The sequence below is a fragment of the Lepidochelys kempii genome, chromosome 1 (genome assembly GCF_965140265.1).
Source record: "Lepidochelys kempii isolate rLepKem1 chromosome 1, rLepKem1.hap2, whole genome shotgun sequence".
NCBI classification, from domain to species: domain Eukaryota; kingdom Metazoa; phylum Chordata; order Testudines; family Cheloniidae; genus Lepidochelys; species Lepidochelys kempii.
Genome location: NC_133256.1, coordinates 345,455,728 through 345,475,907, shown reverse-complemented (window position 1 = coordinate 345,475,907; position 20,180 = coordinate 345,455,728). Strand labels below are relative to the sequence as shown.

At 45.0% G+C, this 20,180-nt stretch overlaps 1 protein-coding gene across 2 annotated transcripts in view; it reads right to left on the bottom strand.

Moving 5' to 3' along the window:
- Positions 1–12,783: 12,783 nt before the first annotated feature.
- NET1 (neuroepithelial cell transforming 1) overlaps positions 12,784–20,180 on the bottom strand; it is a 72,497-nt gene continuing 65,100 nt past the window's right edge. For both annotated transcript variants that reach the window (XM_073328877.1, XM_073328878.1), the window contains 9 exons: positions 18,848–18,955; positions 17,820–17,987; positions 16,905–16,967; positions 16,292–16,388; positions 16,083–16,159; positions 15,220–15,477; positions 14,757–14,927; positions 13,771–13,957; positions 12,784–13,413 (listed from right to left, as the gene is read on the bottom strand). In XM_073328877.1, coding sequence (XP_073184978.1) covers positions 13,013–13,413; positions 13,771–13,957; positions 14,757–14,927; positions 15,220–15,477; positions 16,083–16,159; positions 16,292–16,388; positions 16,905–16,967; positions 17,820–17,987; positions 18,848–18,955 — 1,530 coding nt within the window. In that variant the 3' untranslated portion in view covers positions 12,784–13,012. The remainder of the gene's footprint in view (positions 13,414–13,770; positions 13,958–14,756; positions 14,928–15,219; positions 15,478–16,082; positions 16,160–16,291; positions 16,389–16,904; positions 16,968–17,819; positions 17,988–18,847; positions 18,956–20,180) is intronic.

Here is a 20,180-nt window from a genome sequence, read left to right as displayed (position 1 = left end):
CCGTACGAGTCTTTTCACTGCTTCTCTAGTCCTCACTGCATCCTTGCAGGGATCGCCTAATGGCGATTCATGGCTCAGCAAATCCAGGCCACAGGCATGCACCTGGAATTGTCTTGCCTTGGCCAAGTTTGACTTCAACGGGGCTCTGGGCCAGCACAGAACTCCTTGCAGCACTGAGCCCACCGGGCTCAGATTCTGTGGTAATCGGTGTGGTTAAAAATACCTGAACAGCTACATCGTTGTACCCTGCTCCAAGGAGCTTACACATGCCAGTCCCCAGTGCGAGCTGTCTGGCATTGTTCAGCGGTAATACATTTACAGAAAAGTGCCCAGGACTGCAAGCCATTTTCCAAATCATGGGCCTGCTGTGGCTCTTGGCTCTTACTGGTTCCAAACCCAGTGTAATGCCATCGAGTTCAGCGGTGTCACGCCAGATTCACTCCAGGGCAAATGAGATCAGAGTCTCATGCCAAGCCTCTGTGCCACAAGGGAACTGCTGAATCCAGCATGAAATGAAACAAAAAGTTGGTCTTGTGCGCTGAAAGAGACAGATGAGAGGAGCTGATTCCAGTGATATTCTGTTTGTAACTGACTCACCATTTCAAAAAACAGGGGGACGCCAAGAAATGAAACCACTGCATTTGGGAGCTGCCTGGAAGAGATCTTTCCCAACGGGGTTCAGTGTTAATAACAATTTTGAATCTTTGTTTCTTCTTACTGATACATTTTTGTGGACGGTGGTGTTATGTAAGAGAAATGGGAGCTGCCCCTTTAAGAATAAGGTGGATGATCTGCTGCCAGAGGTGACTCTGACAGTGAGTGATCTGCTGCCAGAGGTGACTGGCCTACACCTGGGCACCTAGACAGTCTCTGGCTGCAAAAGCCGCCTAATGAAAGTGTTAGGGTTAGGGATGCTGGAGACGGAGGTTCAATTTCCTGCTCTGTCGCAGCTCTTCTATATGCCCTTGGTCAAGTCACTTAGCCTCTCCGTGCCTCAGTTTCCAATCTGTAAAATGGGGGTAATAGGACCTCCCTGCCTCACAGGAGGGTTGTGAGGTTAAATGCATTCCAGAATATGCAGTGTTCAGATACTGCAGTAATGGGGGACAGGTATGTACCTGCTCTAGGCTTTGGTTATGTGCTTCAATCCCTTTTTGTTCCGGCGGCACCAGGGTAGCAGAGAAGCTTGCTTAGCTCAATCTTTTCCCCCTGGAACAAGCCCAGCCCCATCATTTCCAGCTATCGCAAATGGCTGCTGAGCTTGAAAACAACCCCACGATCCAGTCAAAGGAGCTGCAACCCCCAAGGCTTTTACGGGTGCTCACAGCATCTTACTATTTTCAGTGCTTGCACCCTGGGTTCCCTTCAGCAGCTAGCTTGCTGCTGTGCAGGGCCCCGAACAGAGATCATTGTTCCACCCATTGTGGTGCGCAAGGCTATAGCTGCTAAATGCGGGCTCTGGCGTCCCAGCCTTGTTTCCGAGATCACGCTTTATTTGACAGCTGTAGGTGGAGGCTGCAAGGATAGAGCAGACTCATAAAAAAAAATCCCCAAACAAAACGCCCTGTGATTTTCCAGGCAGATTGAAAGGATTTCCTGAGCTGGGCTAGACAGTTTCCCTTGCTTTGTGTAGGGAAACAGATAGTTTGTTTCCCCCTGGATTTTCCTAGATCTCTTTTAAAGCACAACTCTTTTGATCTTTGAAAACAGCTCCGTGTTTATGCCACAAAGGCCAGCACACAAGCAATTCGGGTGCCCGAGTTGCGTGTGGAATTGCACATGCAGTCAGAGCAACTGCACGTGCAAATCAGGCAGGCAAACCTGGGGGAAATTCACCCTTTTTGCAGAAGGCTTGCAGAAGACAAGGACCCAGGAAGACTGAGTCTCTTCAGGTCCCCTACGGGCCACAGGCCAGTTGAGAATTGCAGAGCTCAAGCACACTCTGCCCAGATCCTGACACGCCCTTTCTGCTGTGGGGAGCAGTTGGTGTAGGAACCGGTGACACCAGCTTTACACCCTTGCCTAGACAATCCTCTTTGTGCACCTTGAGCCAGAAGGAACAGGGAGGAATGACTCTGACTTGTGACGTCTAAGCCAATGTCGCATAGACATTCCAGCACATCTGTGCTCTTTTCTACAGTTGTTTTCGTTTGTTAAATGCAAGCCTGAATAATGCATCTTCCCTGCCCTTTTCTGCCTTCTGGGTGCTTGATTTCCCAGCTGTCACGCTGCACGTACTATACTGTATAACAGTTTGCAGCGTGCTGCATGCTATTCAACTTCACAGCGGGACAGCGAGAGAGAGAGCTCACTTTCATAATTCAGTCTGACCTTGTCTACCCCAGGCTATGATAAATCAGCTCATGACAACCCGCTGGGCCTGGCCAATTCAACAACACCAAAGCCCGGCACAGAGCCGATGTTCTGAAGGCAAGTTCTCTTCATTTTACACTTCTCCAGCAGGCAGGACCACCCACCGAAGCACAGCAACGTTTACCTTACTCCTGGAAGGCCGCCAAGGTATACAATTTCAAACAAAGCTGCAGAGAACTGGGACTAGGAACAGCTCCGGGCCCTATCAGAACCCGGTGTTCTTTCCACGCTCTCAGCCAGCGCTGGATGCCGCTCTCTTTATATGGGTGCAGCTCCCACGGACTTGCTCCGATGTAACTGAGAACTGAATCTGGATTCGCAAAAAGAAAAGGAGTACTTGTGGCACCTTAGAGACTAACCAATTTATTAGAGCATAAGCTTTCATGAGCTACAGCTCACTTCATCGGATGCATACTGTGGAAAGTGTAGAAGATCTTTTTACACACACAAAGCATGAAAAAAATACCTCCCCCCACCCCACTCTCCTGCTGGTAATAGCTTATCTGGATTGTCGTCTCTAATGTACCATACAGCTCCCACCTAGAACGGCAGGAAGAACTCAACGGCAGCCTGACCTATCTGCATGGGGATTTATCACAAAGGCATCATGGTCATTTTTTTGGTCCAGTGAGGATTACCCATGTTTTTAATGTTATGCTTTAATATTTGTCTGTGTTTGTCAGAAAACTGGGTATAAAATCAAAGAACGGTGAGGCCACCCGCTCAGTGATCCATCCATCCATCCACCCGCCTGTCTGTCTGTCTATTTTCTGTAAAGCCCTTCACTGTAGTACCTGAAGTATCTCCCAGATAAATTAGATCTACGTAGCCAGGAAACTAGTAGAACAAGGGGACAAATTCTCTGTCAGTTTACACTGGCAGAGACTTTGACCCAAGGGATTTTTGGGGAACCCTGCAATAACGTATGCAGGCATTCCGTGGGACGCCCCCTTTCCCCCATATCCATGCGGAAGGCATGAGAAGGCAGAGGGTGCCCTCCGATGGGAAAGGGGATGACCCTGCCAGGAGATTTCACTGATTTGCCCAAGTGAGGGCTGAAAGAGCAAAGGGGAGTGAGCAAGTCAAACACTGTGGAGGGGCCTCATGTCCGGGGCATGTCCTGTCCCTCCACCCCTCCGTGGGCAGGGAAGGCCATGGACGCAGTGGATCTGGTGCTGGCTTTCTGCAAAGGTAGATGGGAGATCCTACCCAGGATATTCACACACACAATACAGCTCCACAGGACCGGTGCAGAAGGGGAGTTTGAGATGGGGCAGCCCAGGGCCAGCGGACCCACCAAGAAATCTCTTGTAAAAAGGATGCCATGTGTCCCCACAACACCACTGCTTCTCTTTCCCTCAGGGCCCCCAGGACTAGTTCGCCCTCTCCCATATCTCTATCCTCGCCTTCAAACCCTTTCATCTTCACCCAGTCTACACCCATAGCTCTCTGCCTAACTGCGAGGCCCCCATAAGTCTCTCAACAAGAGCGCCTCTCCACCATCTTGTTTCCTTCCTCTCCACCATCCTCTCCACCATCTTGTTTCCTTCCTCTCCACCATCCTCTCCACCATCTTGTTTCTTTCCTCTCCACCATCTTGTCTCTTCAGCATCCGGCTGCCCGCCAAAAACGGGCCATTGGGGGTTACCTGAGGAGCGTTTCTGAGCTTGTGCGACTGCCCCTGCCTCCCCCAGCTCCCGCCCTTTGCGCGTGCGCCAGACGCCCCAGAAGCCGGGGAGAGGCTCAGCAGACAGGAAGCTGGGAGTCGCGGGCAGGAAAGGAGCAAAGTGCTCAGCACACGGGGCATTGTGTGGTGGCTCGAGCCGTGCCTCAGAAGGCACCGGACAGCGCCCCATGCGCCATCTCCTCACGGGACAGTGAGCAGCATCCGGCAATGGGGGCGGGGAGATAGTGACTAGAGGGGAAGCAGGACAAAGCTAATTCCTCCTCCCTGAGGACACCTAATGCTGGGTGCAGAAGAGCTAGGCCTCATTGTCCTTTTCATCGGGAGGAGCCCCTGAGCCCGACTAGCCCCTCCACCCTCCGTTGGCAGCACCGCGTTCCTCAGGTCTGGAGTGTGGAAAGGGTCCCAGGGGCAAAACCCCAGGGGGAAGCCCAACGTTCTCCAGAGCATCCAGCCAGGAGCCCTGGGACCCTGTGGTAGTGAATGGCCGCCATGTTAAACCCCACTTCTACTGCCAGCTCCCTGGGAACTGGGGGAAGATGGGGTCTGTGGGCATGGGACTTACAGGTGCCCCGGCTTCCACAATGGAGTCACAGCCCTGCAGTGAGGGCAGCATGTGACTGGAAGCCGGTGTCTCCGGGCTGGGGAGGGCAATAGGGAAGCTGGGAAACTCTGGGCAAATCAGGCAGCAACCAAATCCAACCACCCAAGAAAGTGATTTCCGATCCCAGCTCTGCCTCTTACAGCCCATCTGCACGGGCTAAACGGCCATGCCCGGGGGTCAGACTGGAACACAGTGGAGCCCCGAGGGTGTTTTAACGCACTTCAGTCTTTCCTGTGCAGAGGGGCCAAACCATGGGAGACATAGGCACCGACTCCGTGGGTGGTCCAGGATTCCAGCATCCATGGGAAAAAAATAGCCAGCCACAGTGGTTCTGTGGCCCGAGGGCTGGCTGACGATCAGCTGTTTGGGTGGCCCCGGGGTTGGCCGCCAATCAGCTGTTCATTGACCCCGGGCCTGGCCGCGGATCAGTGAGTGGCTGGCTGGAGGCACTCGGGGGAAGATGGACAAAGAAGAGCAAGCAGCAGAAGGGCGAGGGAGCCTTGGGGAGGGGCGAAGGTGGGGGTAGGAGGAGGTGGGGTGAAGGCAGGGCTTTGGCAGAAGGGGCGGAGTGGGGGTAGGCCTCAGGGCGGAATGGGGGTGGAGCACCCACCAGGAAAACCAAAAGTCAGCACCTGTGATGGGGGAACCATGTTACTAAATCATGGTGTAGTCTTGTAGGGAGAAGAATGGGCTTGTGCATAAAGCAAGAGGCAGGACTCCTGGGTTCTATTCCTGAGCCTGTTTCAGGCTTTCTGTGTGAACTCTGGCAAATCACTAAGGCCCAATGGGCCTTAGGTGCCTAAATCCCTTTGAGGATTCGGACCTCACTGTCCTCTAAGTTTTTGGGTGTCCACCTTGAGTCAATGAAAGGGGCCTGATTTCCAGAGTAGCCACAACTCCAGTTGAAATCCATGGGAAATGGGGGTAGGCAGCACCTGTATCGGCATCTCCGGTTAAGCACCCTAAAACCAATGTACCCCAAACGCATGGACACTTGAACATCTGGGCCTTTGACCCTCCCCGTGTTTCATTTTCACTGGGGATAATGAATGATACTGCCCCTCACAGAGTGCTGTTTGCAAAGCACGCTGAGAACTCATCTGGAAAGAATGACAAGCGTGCAAAGTACTATTATTGTTATCAATTGGACAGGCCATTTTTCTGGATTTATTGCCAGCCTGGTGGAACCTGTTTGCCAAGAAACAAAGCAACATTCACTCCTGGAGATAATATTTAGGTAGGGGCCAGCTTTGACAGCTGCTGGATGCTTATATCTGATCTTATGCAATGACTTGCCGTATAATTGCGAGTGGAATGACTTGATTTTCTTTCCTGCTCCGTATTAACTGAGATTTAACCAATGTTATTACGAAAGAGCACCTGGCAGTCGGCCAGGATCGCAGGGAGGGCTGGATTGAAGTAGCCTGAAACAGGCAACTGCCATCAGATAACAATGGGTTCTCTAAAGCCAGAAGGATTAAACAGAATGGGATGATGATGCCAGCTTCTTGGGCATGCGATGGACATTGGAACTTGAAAAACAAAGGCAGGGTTGGGGTGGTGTTGCCTGAAACCCCAATCTGTAGAGTTACCTGCTAAATGAAGATGTGGACATTGAGTTCTTGGGGAGTTTGGACATGCAGAGCCTGATCCAAAGCCCAGGAGAGTCAAGGGAGGTGTTTCCATTGACTTCCATGGACTCCGGCTCAGCTCTAAAGACATTTACTTTTCTCCATGCCCCATGAGCTGTAATGCTCTTCTAGTTTCCATTACCCTAAATCATTCCAACTGTACAGTGTGATCTCAGCACTGACTGATATAACTTGAAGGGAGAACATCCATGTAAACTAATCTGATAGCTACACCTATCTGCAAACGAATACATGGTGCCTTACTGTGAAAGACACCTTTAACTTGGGTGTGCCGTTTTGTGCCCAGAATTAATTGCACCCATATTTATATGCTGGTAATTAGTGATGTCATCTGATTGCCTGCACATATCAGGTGGCTGGGTGGCAGCATCCTATCATTTGTGTCTGCAATTAATCGTGAGCACAAGAATGCAGTAATATGGGGATAGATAGATGTGGAGGAGGATCGCGAGGTAGATGTACCCAGTCACAAGAATTAAAATGCCAGATGATGACCTGTAATACAACTGTAATACAAATAATTGTAGTAGCAGAGACTGGCTGCGCAGTTGTAGAGGCTTTATATGCACTTCAAGGGAGAATGGAGTGTCCTGGTTTCATGTCTTTCCCACTGCAAGCTCTGCTGTTTCACTTCCCCTGTCCCATAGCACAGGACGGGGAGCCAGGACACTGGGGTTCTAAAGGGCTTGGAGATCCGTGGATGAAAAGCTCTAAGTGTTAATATTAATCTTCTCATCAAGGGGTGAATATTACAGGGATTAAAAATACAGGGAGAGCACAGGTTAAAATGAGACAGCTTCTGGCACACTGCATTCTCTTCCCTCAATGGCCTGGTTTCTTATCTGAATCAGTTACTTTGCTGAAGAACTGGTGCCGGTGGAAGCAGCAGCCATCAGCAACGGCTGTTGCAAGGAATCTAATTAATGACCAACACAACTTTCTGTGGGTTTTACCAACAGAAACAACTCATCAGCCGGCTTCACTGGCTCATTGTCCACTTCCTCATTCAATCCATTAATACAGCTATTAAATAGCAACCTGCTCGCAGCCTGCCTTTGCTTGGCGTAGCAGCTAGGCGCGAGGGCCCCCCGATTATTACTCTACTCCACGGCAGAACCTTGCTCAGGCATATTGATTTTCCTTGGTTGTTTGCAGTGGTGGTGTTGCCGTGTCGGACCCAGGATGTTAGAGCCTCAATGTGGGTGACGTAATGGCTTTTATTGGGAAAGACGTAATGGCTTTTATTGTCTGTTGGGAAAGAAACACACAGGCGAATTCCAGAGCTCTTCTTCAGGACCTGTGTGGAGTTCGAAAGCTTGTCTCTCTGGTCCACTAAAAGCTATTACCTCACTCACCTTCCCTTTCAGAAGCTCAGCTGGCTTGACACGATCACGTCCTACTTACCCCAGGTTATGGTGGTGGCCGCAGCTACACGTGATCCTATATCCTTTATTCCCACCAGCAGAGAGGAAGGGTGGCTCTGTGGTTAAAGCACATGAATGGAAGTCAGGAGCCCAGCACTTCATTCCCACGTCTACCACATATGTCCCATGTGACCCAAATCACACAGGGCCTGGTTTTCAGACGCACGGAGCGTTCGGAACCCCAAATGAAGTCAACAGCAGCTGCGGGGCGGGAGAGGTCATGGGAGACGAGATCATGAACTTGCAGCAGCAGGCTCAGTAGAAAGCAAGGTTAGTGCTTGCCCAGGGAAACACCTGCCAGCACCAGTCTCACCTCAGGGTAAGGAGGAGGCCTAACCCCAGCTAGGCCAGAGCAATCCCATTTCACTGATGTAGACAGGACAGCGAGAGTAGCTCCAGCAGACCCGGTTGGATGATGCCCCACGACGCTGCTAAGTCCTTTCTGGTCTCCTGGACAAGGAGCTGGGGCAGCTCATCTAGTCACCAGCTGTGTGGCTAGTTCATCTTCCTCATGCATGGCCAGAAACTTCCAGCCTTAATTACTGACTGAGAAACAACAACTAAGAACGAAAGTAAAGTTCCCACCCTGGGAGCACAATGTGTGTGTACGTCTCTCTCCTTTAACATGTCAGAGCAGCCCCAAGAAGAAAAGGGCTGTCACACCTGCAAGAGCGGCCGAGTTTTTAAAATATTGTAAAGAGGAGACACACACATTGTAATTTCGAGCTATACACACAGTGATGGTGCTCGGTGCTTCTCTAGCTTCTTCACCCCCCAAGTCTCCGAGTATTATTGGTAAATTCACTTTAAAGGCAAATTATATTTGCTCTTCCCAACTAATTTGCTGTGTGTGACTAACTCAAGACAGCAGACATCTCTTACTTGTTCTGACAGTCACTATCCAGGATTTTCCTGCTCTTCGGAGAGTAGCTGCATGCCATGCCAGCTGAGCTCTTTATGCTCAGCGATTTAAAATGTTCACTTTTCCACAGTGTGGGTTTTTTTGGTTTGCTAACAAGTTGATCTTTCTTCCAGGACATGAACTGCCTGAAGAACAAGATCATCCATTCAAAACCCCACTGGGAAAGACTCCCACATTAGTCACCACCAGTTGTTACTTACACTTGCTTCCAGGAGTTTGCATTTTGCACCCCTACACCAAGTAAAGTGTCTCACTCCTCACATCTCCTCTAACAGCTGGGTAGCTCAGAGGTCAGGTCGCTGCTAGGGCATCACTTTGCAGAAATATTACTGGACTGTCTGATAAAGCTCTTTGCCGAATGTCCTGACACTGTTCTGGGGAAAGAGGCACTGGGCCCTAAGTCCCTCTCCCAACCATGCATATATGTATCCCATTCTTACCCTTCCTTAGAGACTTGCAGATAGTTATCGTTTGTGTCTAACAAAGTATTGAAAAATAAAAGAGATTCCTTTCTAGGTGGTTGCTTTTCAAAATGGGACAGTGAGTTCTTCAGACTGTAAGAGAGCAAAATGAGCATCTCTCTTAGTAGTAGTGCCTATGGACCCAAACCGTTGTTTTTGAGTAGACCCATCCGGTTCATAAGACCCTCTCTCCTGTTTATGAGAACTCACACCCTGGCTGGCTCTACACTAAACTTTTTTCCCCAACATGTCTGACAGTTGCTACCTCCCAGGCAGCATGGCCTGGGACAGTAGATGGTTTGCCCATGTCCTCCAACATCTACTCCAACGCTGCTCAGAGCAGATCTAGGTAACACAAGAGCTGAAATACAAACAGCTGAGCTGGAGTAGAACTTCCCCTGTTGATAGCACCAGTAGATCTGCAGCAGTGATCGCAACGATGGGAAATTTTAAGAAAAAAAAAAAAATTGAATGTGGCTAGGCCTCTGTGTTTAAAAGCCTGGAGTGAACTTTATAGGAAGTGAAGGTAATTCTGTAACCAGGTAAAGGCAGGGACTATGTTTGTGTTCGCTACAGGGTCCAGGACAATGTCAGTACTCAAATATTAACCCAATCCTAACTACCCAATGCAATATCTGTTGAACGGGTTATATAGAGCCAGTTGTCTTATTCATTGGATGGTCACTGACTTTTCTGAATGGATTGACTATGCCCTGCTCCGTCTGAATTTCATTTTCCAGAGACCACATTGATAGAGCAACTCAATAGATGCTTTTAGATAATCAGTCCCAAAGCTCTGAGAGATTCAGGAATGCCACACCACCTCTCCCTTTGGCTTTCATTAGAAGATTGTGTCTATTTCTTGGTTGGTTGTTTCAATGAGTTATTTATAAATCTTTACCAAGGAAGGATTCTCCCCCCCGGCCCCTCCTCCGAATGTTTACTGAGTGAGTTTGAAAGCAGTATCGGGATCGTTTTTACACCTCAGTGGAATGTCTATAGAGTTCTCTCTGATATGTCTGGGTCCAATCTGGTTTCAGGGGGATAACTGGAAGCTACCTCCTCTCTCTGATTTCTGGGGGATAACTGGAAGCTACCCTCTCTCTCTGATACTTGGAGAATGCAGAGAAGGGAACTTAAGTGAACTTGGTCCATGGTCACACAGTATTGTTTGTTCTCTTTGTTGGTCCCATTAACAAAAAGTATGTCAGTAGAGATGGTTTGCAAATGCTCCCATGTCTGATTGGCAAAGCAAGTACAGTATATCTTTACAGACTGTTCTAAACAAGGCATTCACCTGGTCTAAACAGAGCCAAGTTTAAAAATGACTATGCCGGGTCCACCCCATCCAGGCAAAACATAATTATATCCGTTAGATTAAAATATTTTGTAACCGTCTAGGCTATCCGTTCAACCCCAGAATGCACAGAGCCTTTCGATCTCAGGGAAAAGCCAGGGTGAAAAGAGAATAGAGGGTCTATTGGGGGGCACTGACACCATCATCACTGGTTTAAATAGATACTTTTGCATCTGTACTTCCAGGAGTTGAGAAAATTAAAAACACACTGCTTGAACGGGAGCAATTTGGGTTGTATACCCCTTTATAGAATGAGTTCCGCAAGTGTCATGCATGGAAGCTTGCTGCTGTCAGAGTTCCATTTTGGAACCTCAAACGTAAAGCAGTAAAAACTAGGCTCGTGTCTAGCCAAGTGTTAGGGTTATTGGTGCAAAGCTACTGGGCAATTCGTAGCCTTCCCAGCATTAGACTTCATGAAGTCCTTCGCAAGCTGGAGAGAGGACTTCGATCACAACCAGCAATGGCTCCCAGGAACTGCAGAGCCCACTTCTCAGGTGAGGTGTATTTGACAATGACATTGGTGTTTGCCGATTTACAGCAATGTGCCCTGTCCCTTCTTCTGGGATTGTCAGGCTTGACAAAGCCCTGGCTGGGATGATTTAACTGGGAATTGGTCCTGCTTCGAGCAGGGGGTTGGACTAGATGACCCTCTGGGGTCCCTTCCAACCCTGATATTCTATGATTCTGGCTCCTCATTCTGTAAAACCCCTTGTCATGTGACTAGCTCTTCAGTACACAAGTAGTCCCATTGCTTTGGGTGGGTCCACTTTGAGAGAGGGTTTGTTGAATCAGTAACATATCCTGAAACAAAGAATACTGCTTCCTGAGAGGCATGATATTTGTGATGAGGCGGATTTACTCAGGGATATTTCCACTTCCCCCCTTGCATCAACATACACAATACAAGTGAGATGCTGTCAGGAATTTAATTGTACTTGGCACTTTAAACTGTACAGTACATTTACAGAGAACCACTCATTTTGTTGTGTCTATTTACATTCTTTTCCAATTTTTATCACTGCCGGCCCAACAGCTTGCACATAATAACTCTTTACATCCGAGTTACAGACTCTTGAAGGCTGATTTATGTAATGCTTTAGGAGCCTTATTATCGGCTTTCATTACTGTCTCAATGAAAGGAAAAAACCTTATCGTTTGAATTGCAGCAGTTACCACTTCGTATAATTGTTCCTATGCCATTTTGCAGCATAAGGCTTACTGAATTACTTTCATTCATCCCTATGATTATTAAGGCCACCAAAAATGTGTCAACTTTGTTATCATTACAAGTATAAATACTTGATCACTTTCCATTTCTTCTCTTCATAACATCACATCCTTTCTCTTCTCCATTCTTCTATGACATACAATATACCCTCATGTTTGCCTCCAGAACTGTCTTTCATATTCCGATGAACTTCAGATGTTTCATTTTGCCACATAAAGCAAACAACTTTCTCCTCTGCGCAATTTGCCACTGTCAATGCTTCTCTCCACACAAACCTTCTGCGACACTCTTAAAGCCTTCAGCTCTTATTAACACAGTTGTCTTTCAGTAGTCTAGAGCACACACAAGCCATTTAACTTGCTTATCATAACCAACTCAAAATGCTACACTGAGTGAGTTGTTTTCCCTTATTCCTAGCCGCTCAAAACAGTATGGCTTGGTTTCATTTTGCTAAGTTTTGAATTGACTTTAAAAAACAGAAAGAAAAAAAAAATATATATATATATACACACACACACACACAGAGACATTTTTGAACAAGAAAGATCAAGTACTTAAAGAAAATGCCAAGTTCAAAGTCTCAAAATACAATACATTGAAATAATTAAAAATACAAAACAAAAAGTTCTAAAAAACCCTATTTTAAAATATAAAAAATTAAATACCCGGCAGGTTATGTAAATGAAAATGAGGAATGTACAGTGAGCAAACAAAGATGAAGAGTTCCAGTAGGTAAAATGGAAAACTCATTGAACCTGGGGTCTGTTTTTTAAAACACCGTATTGCATGAAATAAAATAATCCAACACTGCAAAACATGCATCTCATAAGGGCAAGAATACAAAATTGCTCAGCTTTAGTTCTAATTTTAAAGTTCTTTTGCAACATTGATCCAAAAGTTGTGAATGGTGCATAGCCTGAAACTTGCTGGATTTCCCTCAAGGGAGCACATTGACATTATCGCCAATACAGATTACTTGATGTTTTCCCGTTTCAAATACGGTACCATAACACTGCTTTGGAAAACTGAAGTCTACTCTTCAAGTCTGCCATTAAATAACAGTCAAAAGCACGAGAACTTTTGAATCATTGTTTATTTCACACTAAAAATCTCAATCAAGGTTGCCATATCTTCTTCAAAAAACAGACTCCAGCTCAACAGTGTTAACTGCATACCAGTAGCTGCCATTAAAGAAAATACATTTATGTTCAGCAGAGTAATCCCATCATGCTCAGGTTACAAGAAGAAAAATGTACACATTATTTATAAATAAACAGTCCTTCCACTAGGAATTCCCTGGGCTCCTTTTACACTAATGTTTCTTTCCGTTTGCTGCTTAATGGCTTTTCTCTTGTTCTTTTGTGCCCAGATTGTGTTCTGTGTGTTTTCACGCTCTTGGCTTCCTCCGTGTCCATAATGGATCCACACTCGGATGTGTTTTCGTCTAGCTCCATCTGAACTATGCCAGACATAGTGGACTGCCTCCTCTGGACTTTGACGTTGGAGGCAGATGGGTTGTTCTCTTCAGACTCTTCACTGAGCTCGGGCAATTCTTTCAGGTCTGTTGGAGCAGCAGCCCGCTGGAAAGGTGCGATGGCCGTTCTAATACAATTAAACCATTGCTGCTTGTGGAAGATATCATTGGCCTGCAGTGTGTGGGATTGGCCGGAGGAGGGGTCTTGGAACCGAACTCTGAAGATATTTTTAGCTGAAGATAATCATCAGAAAAGGAAAATCAGTTCTGCAAATTAGTACTTAAGGATTCTATTGAGACTACTGTCCTAAACATCTGAACAGCTGTGATTATGGAGGAATTTCTCAAAACATGTGCATTGAACAGAGAATGCAAAGCATCTAGTCTGCACATTTGATTTCCACCATTTCAGACACAATTCACTTATGACGGTGCAAAGGCAGGTCACACGCATTTCCTGCCCGCGCTCTGAGCAGGACTTAAAGTGCACACAACAATTCCTAGACCTCCCCGCATGTTAACTAATTCCTTTACACCGAGTGGCTTGACAAGTGTGCATTACTAATGAGGACTAATTGGCTTGTTTTGTACCTTTATCTGAATTGCCAAAAGCCCCTCTGAAGGACCCTCCCATTTTCACATCGCCATCCTGCAGGTCCTCCAGCACCAGCTCCTGAACTGGGATCGGTTGTCTGTACACCTGGTAAGAGTGACGCTCATTACGAGTGACTGGCCGAGTTAAAACCAGGATGTCTTGGAAGAGGAAAACATACAGCTTCTAAAAAAGGAAAAAAACCCAGAGTAGCCTGGTGGAAATGTTTGCATTTATAGTCAGATTAAAACACACTGTTCTCAAAATAGTCACATCACTCTGGGTTGATGCTACACTATCATCAATCCTACCTACATGAACCTCGTTAAATGTCCTGTTATAGTACCTCTGTAGTAATATATGACCCCTGACAATGATGATGTTTTCATAAGACTGTGGGTCTGAATCTGCTCTCTGCGTATGTCCGCTGTTCTTTGTAAAGCTCTATAGGGTGTTCTTGTAAAGCTAGTGCGGTGCTATCAAATGCTGCTGTAATTAAGATGACTTGGAGAGAAGATAAACTGTTGTCACTTCATTTCCACTCAAGTAGCTCTGTGCAGACAGCATTTGTTTGGAAGAGCTAAAGGCCAGATTACATTATTGGGAATGTTATGACACCTTCACAGTAGATGTTAAGACAGGGAAAACTTTTTGATTGAGTGCTAAATGCATAGCATGCTTCCTTTGGTAGTTTTATGCGAATGATTTTGCAATATCTGAAGGCCCTTAGAAACACTGGCAGCAGTCAGCTTTCCTGTAAAATTAAAATAAAGCAAGACATCACATGAATTCTCTTTTTAGGTATTTTTGGATTCGTTAGCATCCTCTAAAATTAGGGCTGAGGGCTTAAAGGATCCCTGCTCTGCTCTGGCTAACAAACAGCTTCAGTCTATCCTTCTCCAGAGGTGGGGATGGAGCAGGAGGAAAGCTCCCAATTTCAAGCTTTCAAATTAACATAAAATACCAATAATCAGACAAAACTTACATGTCCATTCTTATTCTTCAGCTCCCCATGGCACAGTAACACTTTGCTGGCTTCGATTCTAGGGTCCTTCTGCTTCTCGTACAGATATTCCAGCTTGTCAATGTAATACTGACATTCTGATTCTCCCTTCTTCAAGTTGATGTCAGAGAGGACTCCTTGGATTATAGAGATCTATAAAACAAAATGTTTTAAAAGTTTGATTGCATGGGGATTTATGCTTTAGTTTACATTCTTTACATTCATACATTTATGCTTTAGTTTACATTCTTTACATACACTCTGCTATAATAACTAGCTTTGATCCTGTAAGAGCTCAGGACAAATCACCCACTGAATTTCACTGAAGTTCCATTTGCAGGATTGGGCCTGTTTTAAAAAACATACCCCTCCATGATTGAGGATTTAAGAGCTTTCTTATAACCCCAGAGTTATATGGTTACGTAATATCTTCATTATTACTTACTGCTTCTTCCAAAATCTGGACATCAGCATGATCTTTAGGAGTATGTTTAAGAATTTCTTTTAAGAGCAGTGGATATTTCACCAGCCGACTTCGAGGAATATCTAGGAAGCTCCAGAGGTCTAGCTTGCGACTGAAAGGGGATTCAAGACAGCGCTGAAGGAAGTCCTGGACTCTACGGTCTTGCTTCTTCTGATCCAGAAGAGCTTTGGCTGCCAATTGGTTACTGCAGTAACCTTTGTAGGCATTGAGTCCTGGTAACTAAAAGGACAACAGAGCAACATTTATTAGCTCACGAAAGCTCATGCTCAAATAAATTTGTTAGTCTCTAAGGTGCCACAAGTCCTCCTTTTCTTTTCGTGGATACGGACTAACACGGCTGCTACTCTGAAACCATTTATTAGTTAGATTCTCTTGAGGGAAGTATTGACCCATAGAAACATGTCATACTTATGCAGTTGGATTATCTCTTAACAGACTATTTGGTTTGACCTTAAAACGAATTGAAGATTTAAAATTGCATATGTGCAGTTAATTTGTGGGGGGAATGGCTCTGCATCTAGTCCTTTGACGTTTAAGGTTAAACGGTGATAAGAGTCCTGCGATCACCTCACTTATAAAGGGGCCAGAAAAAAAAGACATTGCAAATTTAAGTCATCGCAGGGGTGAAATTCTCGCCCCACTGGTGTCAAAGGACTCCCATTGATTTCAGTGCAGCCAGGGATTTCACTCGAGATCTTTAACATAAGGCAACAAGAGCTTGTTGCTTTGTAGCTACTAACTTCAAACCTCATTTAAACTCATCACAGTTCTAGGTCTTGTTTCCCTGTCAGCTAGTTAGAGTAAATGACCAAAGTGATACTCACCCATTTCACAAGTATGGGCCCAATCTGCTCCACTGTTCCATCAGGTCTTGTTGCTTCTCTGAGCCTTGCCAAGAAGTCTGAAATTTACAAGCAAAAATGGGAAATGTCACAAGCATCTCAGTATGGGTCAGGAAGTCTTTAGGATTTGAATTAGAAAATGCAGATTTTTAACTATTGTCCAAGACTGAAAATTAGGTAGCTGCTCTTACCTTCATGCAGAGGGATATAAGAATCCAAGTCCCCAAATATGTGTGTGAGTTCCTCCTCTGCCATGATAGACAGTTTCAACATGGGGTCATGATAAGCCTGTCAAGGAATAGTGCAAAATTACATCAAGATCCCCCCCAAAAAGGTATTAAATGCAGTGTACAGTTGGGAAAATATTTGTGGATCTACAGTTATTAAGAGCGGGAAGGTCTCATGTGCAGCCTAGGTCTGACCCCGCACTCATGGACGTTAACAGCAACAGTCCCATTGACTTTGAATGCAGAATTGAGCCTTATATACAGGTACCAGGACCACAAAAGTGAAGAAAAGATTCTAGTACCGAAACTGCTCCCAAGATAACTTTTATATGGGGAAAGAGTACCCACAAATATTTGCTGTGGAACTAGATTATTGCAGAGTATACTTTTTCACCCGATTTATTATGAAACAATCCAGTACAATGACTGTAGGACTGTTCACTTCACCATTTTTAATGCAATACACAGTGGGTTCAAAGCATAGTGCTAATCCACACTCTGTTTGCACACATGAAGATGACCTCATTAAGTTTTTATATGTGATCACTGACCATAAGGAAAGAAGAAAAATACTAGCCTTTCTGGCAAGTTTCAGATCCTCAATTAAATCCTGTTCTCCTCTGGACAGTTCATATATTGCCTGAGAGAGAGAGAGAGAGGGCAAGACATTGAGTTATTGCCTCATTTGAGAGAGCAAAGCGGACAATTAAGTCTAGCTGCTCTTTGAACGTGAACACACTGCTATGTTATATACTTTGTACCCCATTTCTGTTCAGTTTTTGATAAAAACCCTAAGTGTGAGTAACAAATCAAAGTCTCTGCATAGTCTGAAACAAGCAAGGTTCTGCTGGCTGAACTCCAGTGTGCCACCTCGGTGTTACAATCCAAAGTAATTCCTCCCTCTTCCTTTGTGCTGAGAAAGGTACACTACTTTTAACTGTGTGAAAACTTTGAAACTAAACGGCCAAACTAAATACTAGCACCTGCCTACTCACGACTTTTGCATATGAAGTGCAGAGATTTACCTGAAAAGAACACGAAGGTCAAAATCCCAGAATTCATTACTCAGTTTCTACTTAGTCAATAGAAGTGCTGCCTAAAAACTAAATATACAAAGGCCTCACCATTTGGCCCTTAACCCACTGTCAAGAGCTTTTAGAGGAAATAATCTGGTCTTAAAAAAAGAACTCTCTAGTCTAAAATTTCAAAAATGGCTAATGATTTTGGATGTGCTGAGCACCACCTTCTGAAAAACGAGGCTCCCTTGAGGCATCTGAAGTTGGGCACTCAACATAACTAATCAATTTAGCAATAGAGTCCTTAATTTTCAGAAAGTTAATACAAGTGGATCATTTCCTCTAAGTCAGGGCATACCACAGAATACAATCACTTTAATAAATAACAATTTCTCCCTCCCCCTTCATCTGCTTCCTCTTCCTCCGAACAGGATAACTAAAGGCACCAAATGCCTAATAGTTGATTGACAGCCTACCTCCTGGCGTTTAATTTCTTTGGTGCTCAGAGTCTCTTTCATGTTGACATCTAACATCTCTGACCAAAGGACACTGTTTCTTCTTTTAGGAGGTGTTGGGGCGGCAGATCTGCTACATGACTTCTGGGAACAGCCGGGGGATTTGCTGTCACCACGGAGGGAAAATGACTATTGGAGGGGGAAAAAAAATATATGAAAAGTTTATTTCTTGCAGATGTACGTAAGTGTCATCCATACACCACTCCCAACCCCCCTTTGCCCTTCCTCTACCGCCAAGAACAGGAAGACACACTCAGAAGACGCTTTTCCTCAAGTAAAAGGAGTATTTCATAACTGATGATAAAGCCCTATGATCTGCAACTGCCAGACTCTTTCCTCACATCCCTCTCATCACACTGTGAACCAGAATTGCTTCTGGAGGAGGAAAAAAATGGAGACTGAAATCTATTTACAAGGCACAATGAAGCGCATAAATTAAGACTAATTCCACCTCTGGGTTCTGGTGACGCTAACAATCTCTAGTGTTTTGCAATGTCTCTACATCTGGGTTATAGATCTAGGTCTAATGTAACTCTGTGTTTAAGCACACACTATAATGCATACCATGTACATTACTAGAATATACACTGATTTGTGTATCAGTTGACTCCCTCCTTTTAAGCTGGTTTATTCCTTCCCCCTTCCTAAACTGCAAGCAACATGGATATTTTATACTACTTAAATAAAACCAACAGAAGCAGCAAACTCTTCACCCCTCTCAATGTGCTTGCATTGCTCAGGAGCATAGAAGAGGTCATTCCTGGAGCACATCAGATTTGATCTGCATTTAGGGACCTCGTAGCACTTAAGAGTTACTTATCAGGTGTGCATTCAAGGGAGCTTTTTTCACCATGAGCTAGGGGTGGTTTAGGAACCAGCAGCTCCTTTCTGCGCACTGATTTGGTATGGGTCAGTTTCCCAAGAGATGCCTTGAAATTATGGCATCAATTCCACAGGGCATATTGCTTCCATATTCACATATTCTTTACCTGTATTGTCTGACCAAAACGCCGGACTGCACCATTTCTTACAGGGGAGATCAAGTTCGCCAAGGATGTGACCCGAGCTAGAGGTCGAATCCGCTTATTACTTGGCTCCTGTAAGTTATAAACAAAAAAAGAACACATTGTACTGACTGTGGTTTACTTAGCCTTGATGTATCAATGCTGCCCAGGCTTGTTTAAGGCATAAGCAGATTTATAGTTTCAAAATAGAGAAAAGCACAATGCTTTGAAGCAGTCATCCCCCTTAAAGTCGAACCTGACACTGTCAATATTTAAACATGAAGGTCACACTCAAGTTGCAAACAAGTTCTTCAGTGTTGCAAGAGACAAGGATTATTATAATCCATTATAATCAGGATGTTCAAAATTAGCTTTGAACAGTAAATAGACAAGACTCAGAATGGCTTCACTTTTTTTGTGAACAGTTGGAGATACACTAGCTGAGTCGCAGCCGAAATGTAACTTGTCACCACCCCATTGATTGAGCTATGGCAAATTTACACCAGATGAGGATCTGCCCTTTTAGTGTTAGAACTGAGTGTTTTCTCCCAAGGAGAACATGGATTCCATTGTTTTATTTTGTTTTGGAGGCAGGAGGCATAAAGAACAACCAGAGCGCAAGACAGTTTTATGTAGTGAGTATAACAAATGGCAGATGTATTACATGCTGGACATCCCAGTGAAGCACAGGTAAATATGGAGGGAGAAGTCAGCTGATTAAATTTAAAGCCCTCAGCCTAGGATCTATTTTTCTAAAATGAGAACAGATTCTCTTTCGTATCATTTAACTCCGAAAAACAAAGTTGTTGATTTTGCAGAACACTGATTTGTACAACGAGTCTCATCAATAAATATTAAAAAATTCTGTTCCAGTGGAAGCACCTCCATAGATAGAAAGTCATCATCTCATTGCAGCCTGTAGGCTCTTAACATCAGATATGATTTTAATAAAATAATCAAGCTAGGGTAATTACAAAATACGGTTCCTGATACAGAGAAACTGTCCGAAAGGAAAGATATGCACAATGGGAGGTAAGGCAAAGATGGAATGAAAGTTTGATGCTAGAAGAAAAACTGCAAGACAGGCAAAGTATTCTGTTATACATAAAAATAATTGCAAGTTACATATCTATAGTGAATGACACTCTGAAATTGACTGCCGGATCACAGTGATACTTCAGTTAAGGTTTACTATTGTTATGTTTACTTTAAAAGAAGGTTTAGACAACCAATGTAATGAGTTAACCTAATTAGCTATTTTATCAAGGTCTTATCAGCCACTTTTGGTTAATTATGGTGGATTCATCCCTAGTAAGCA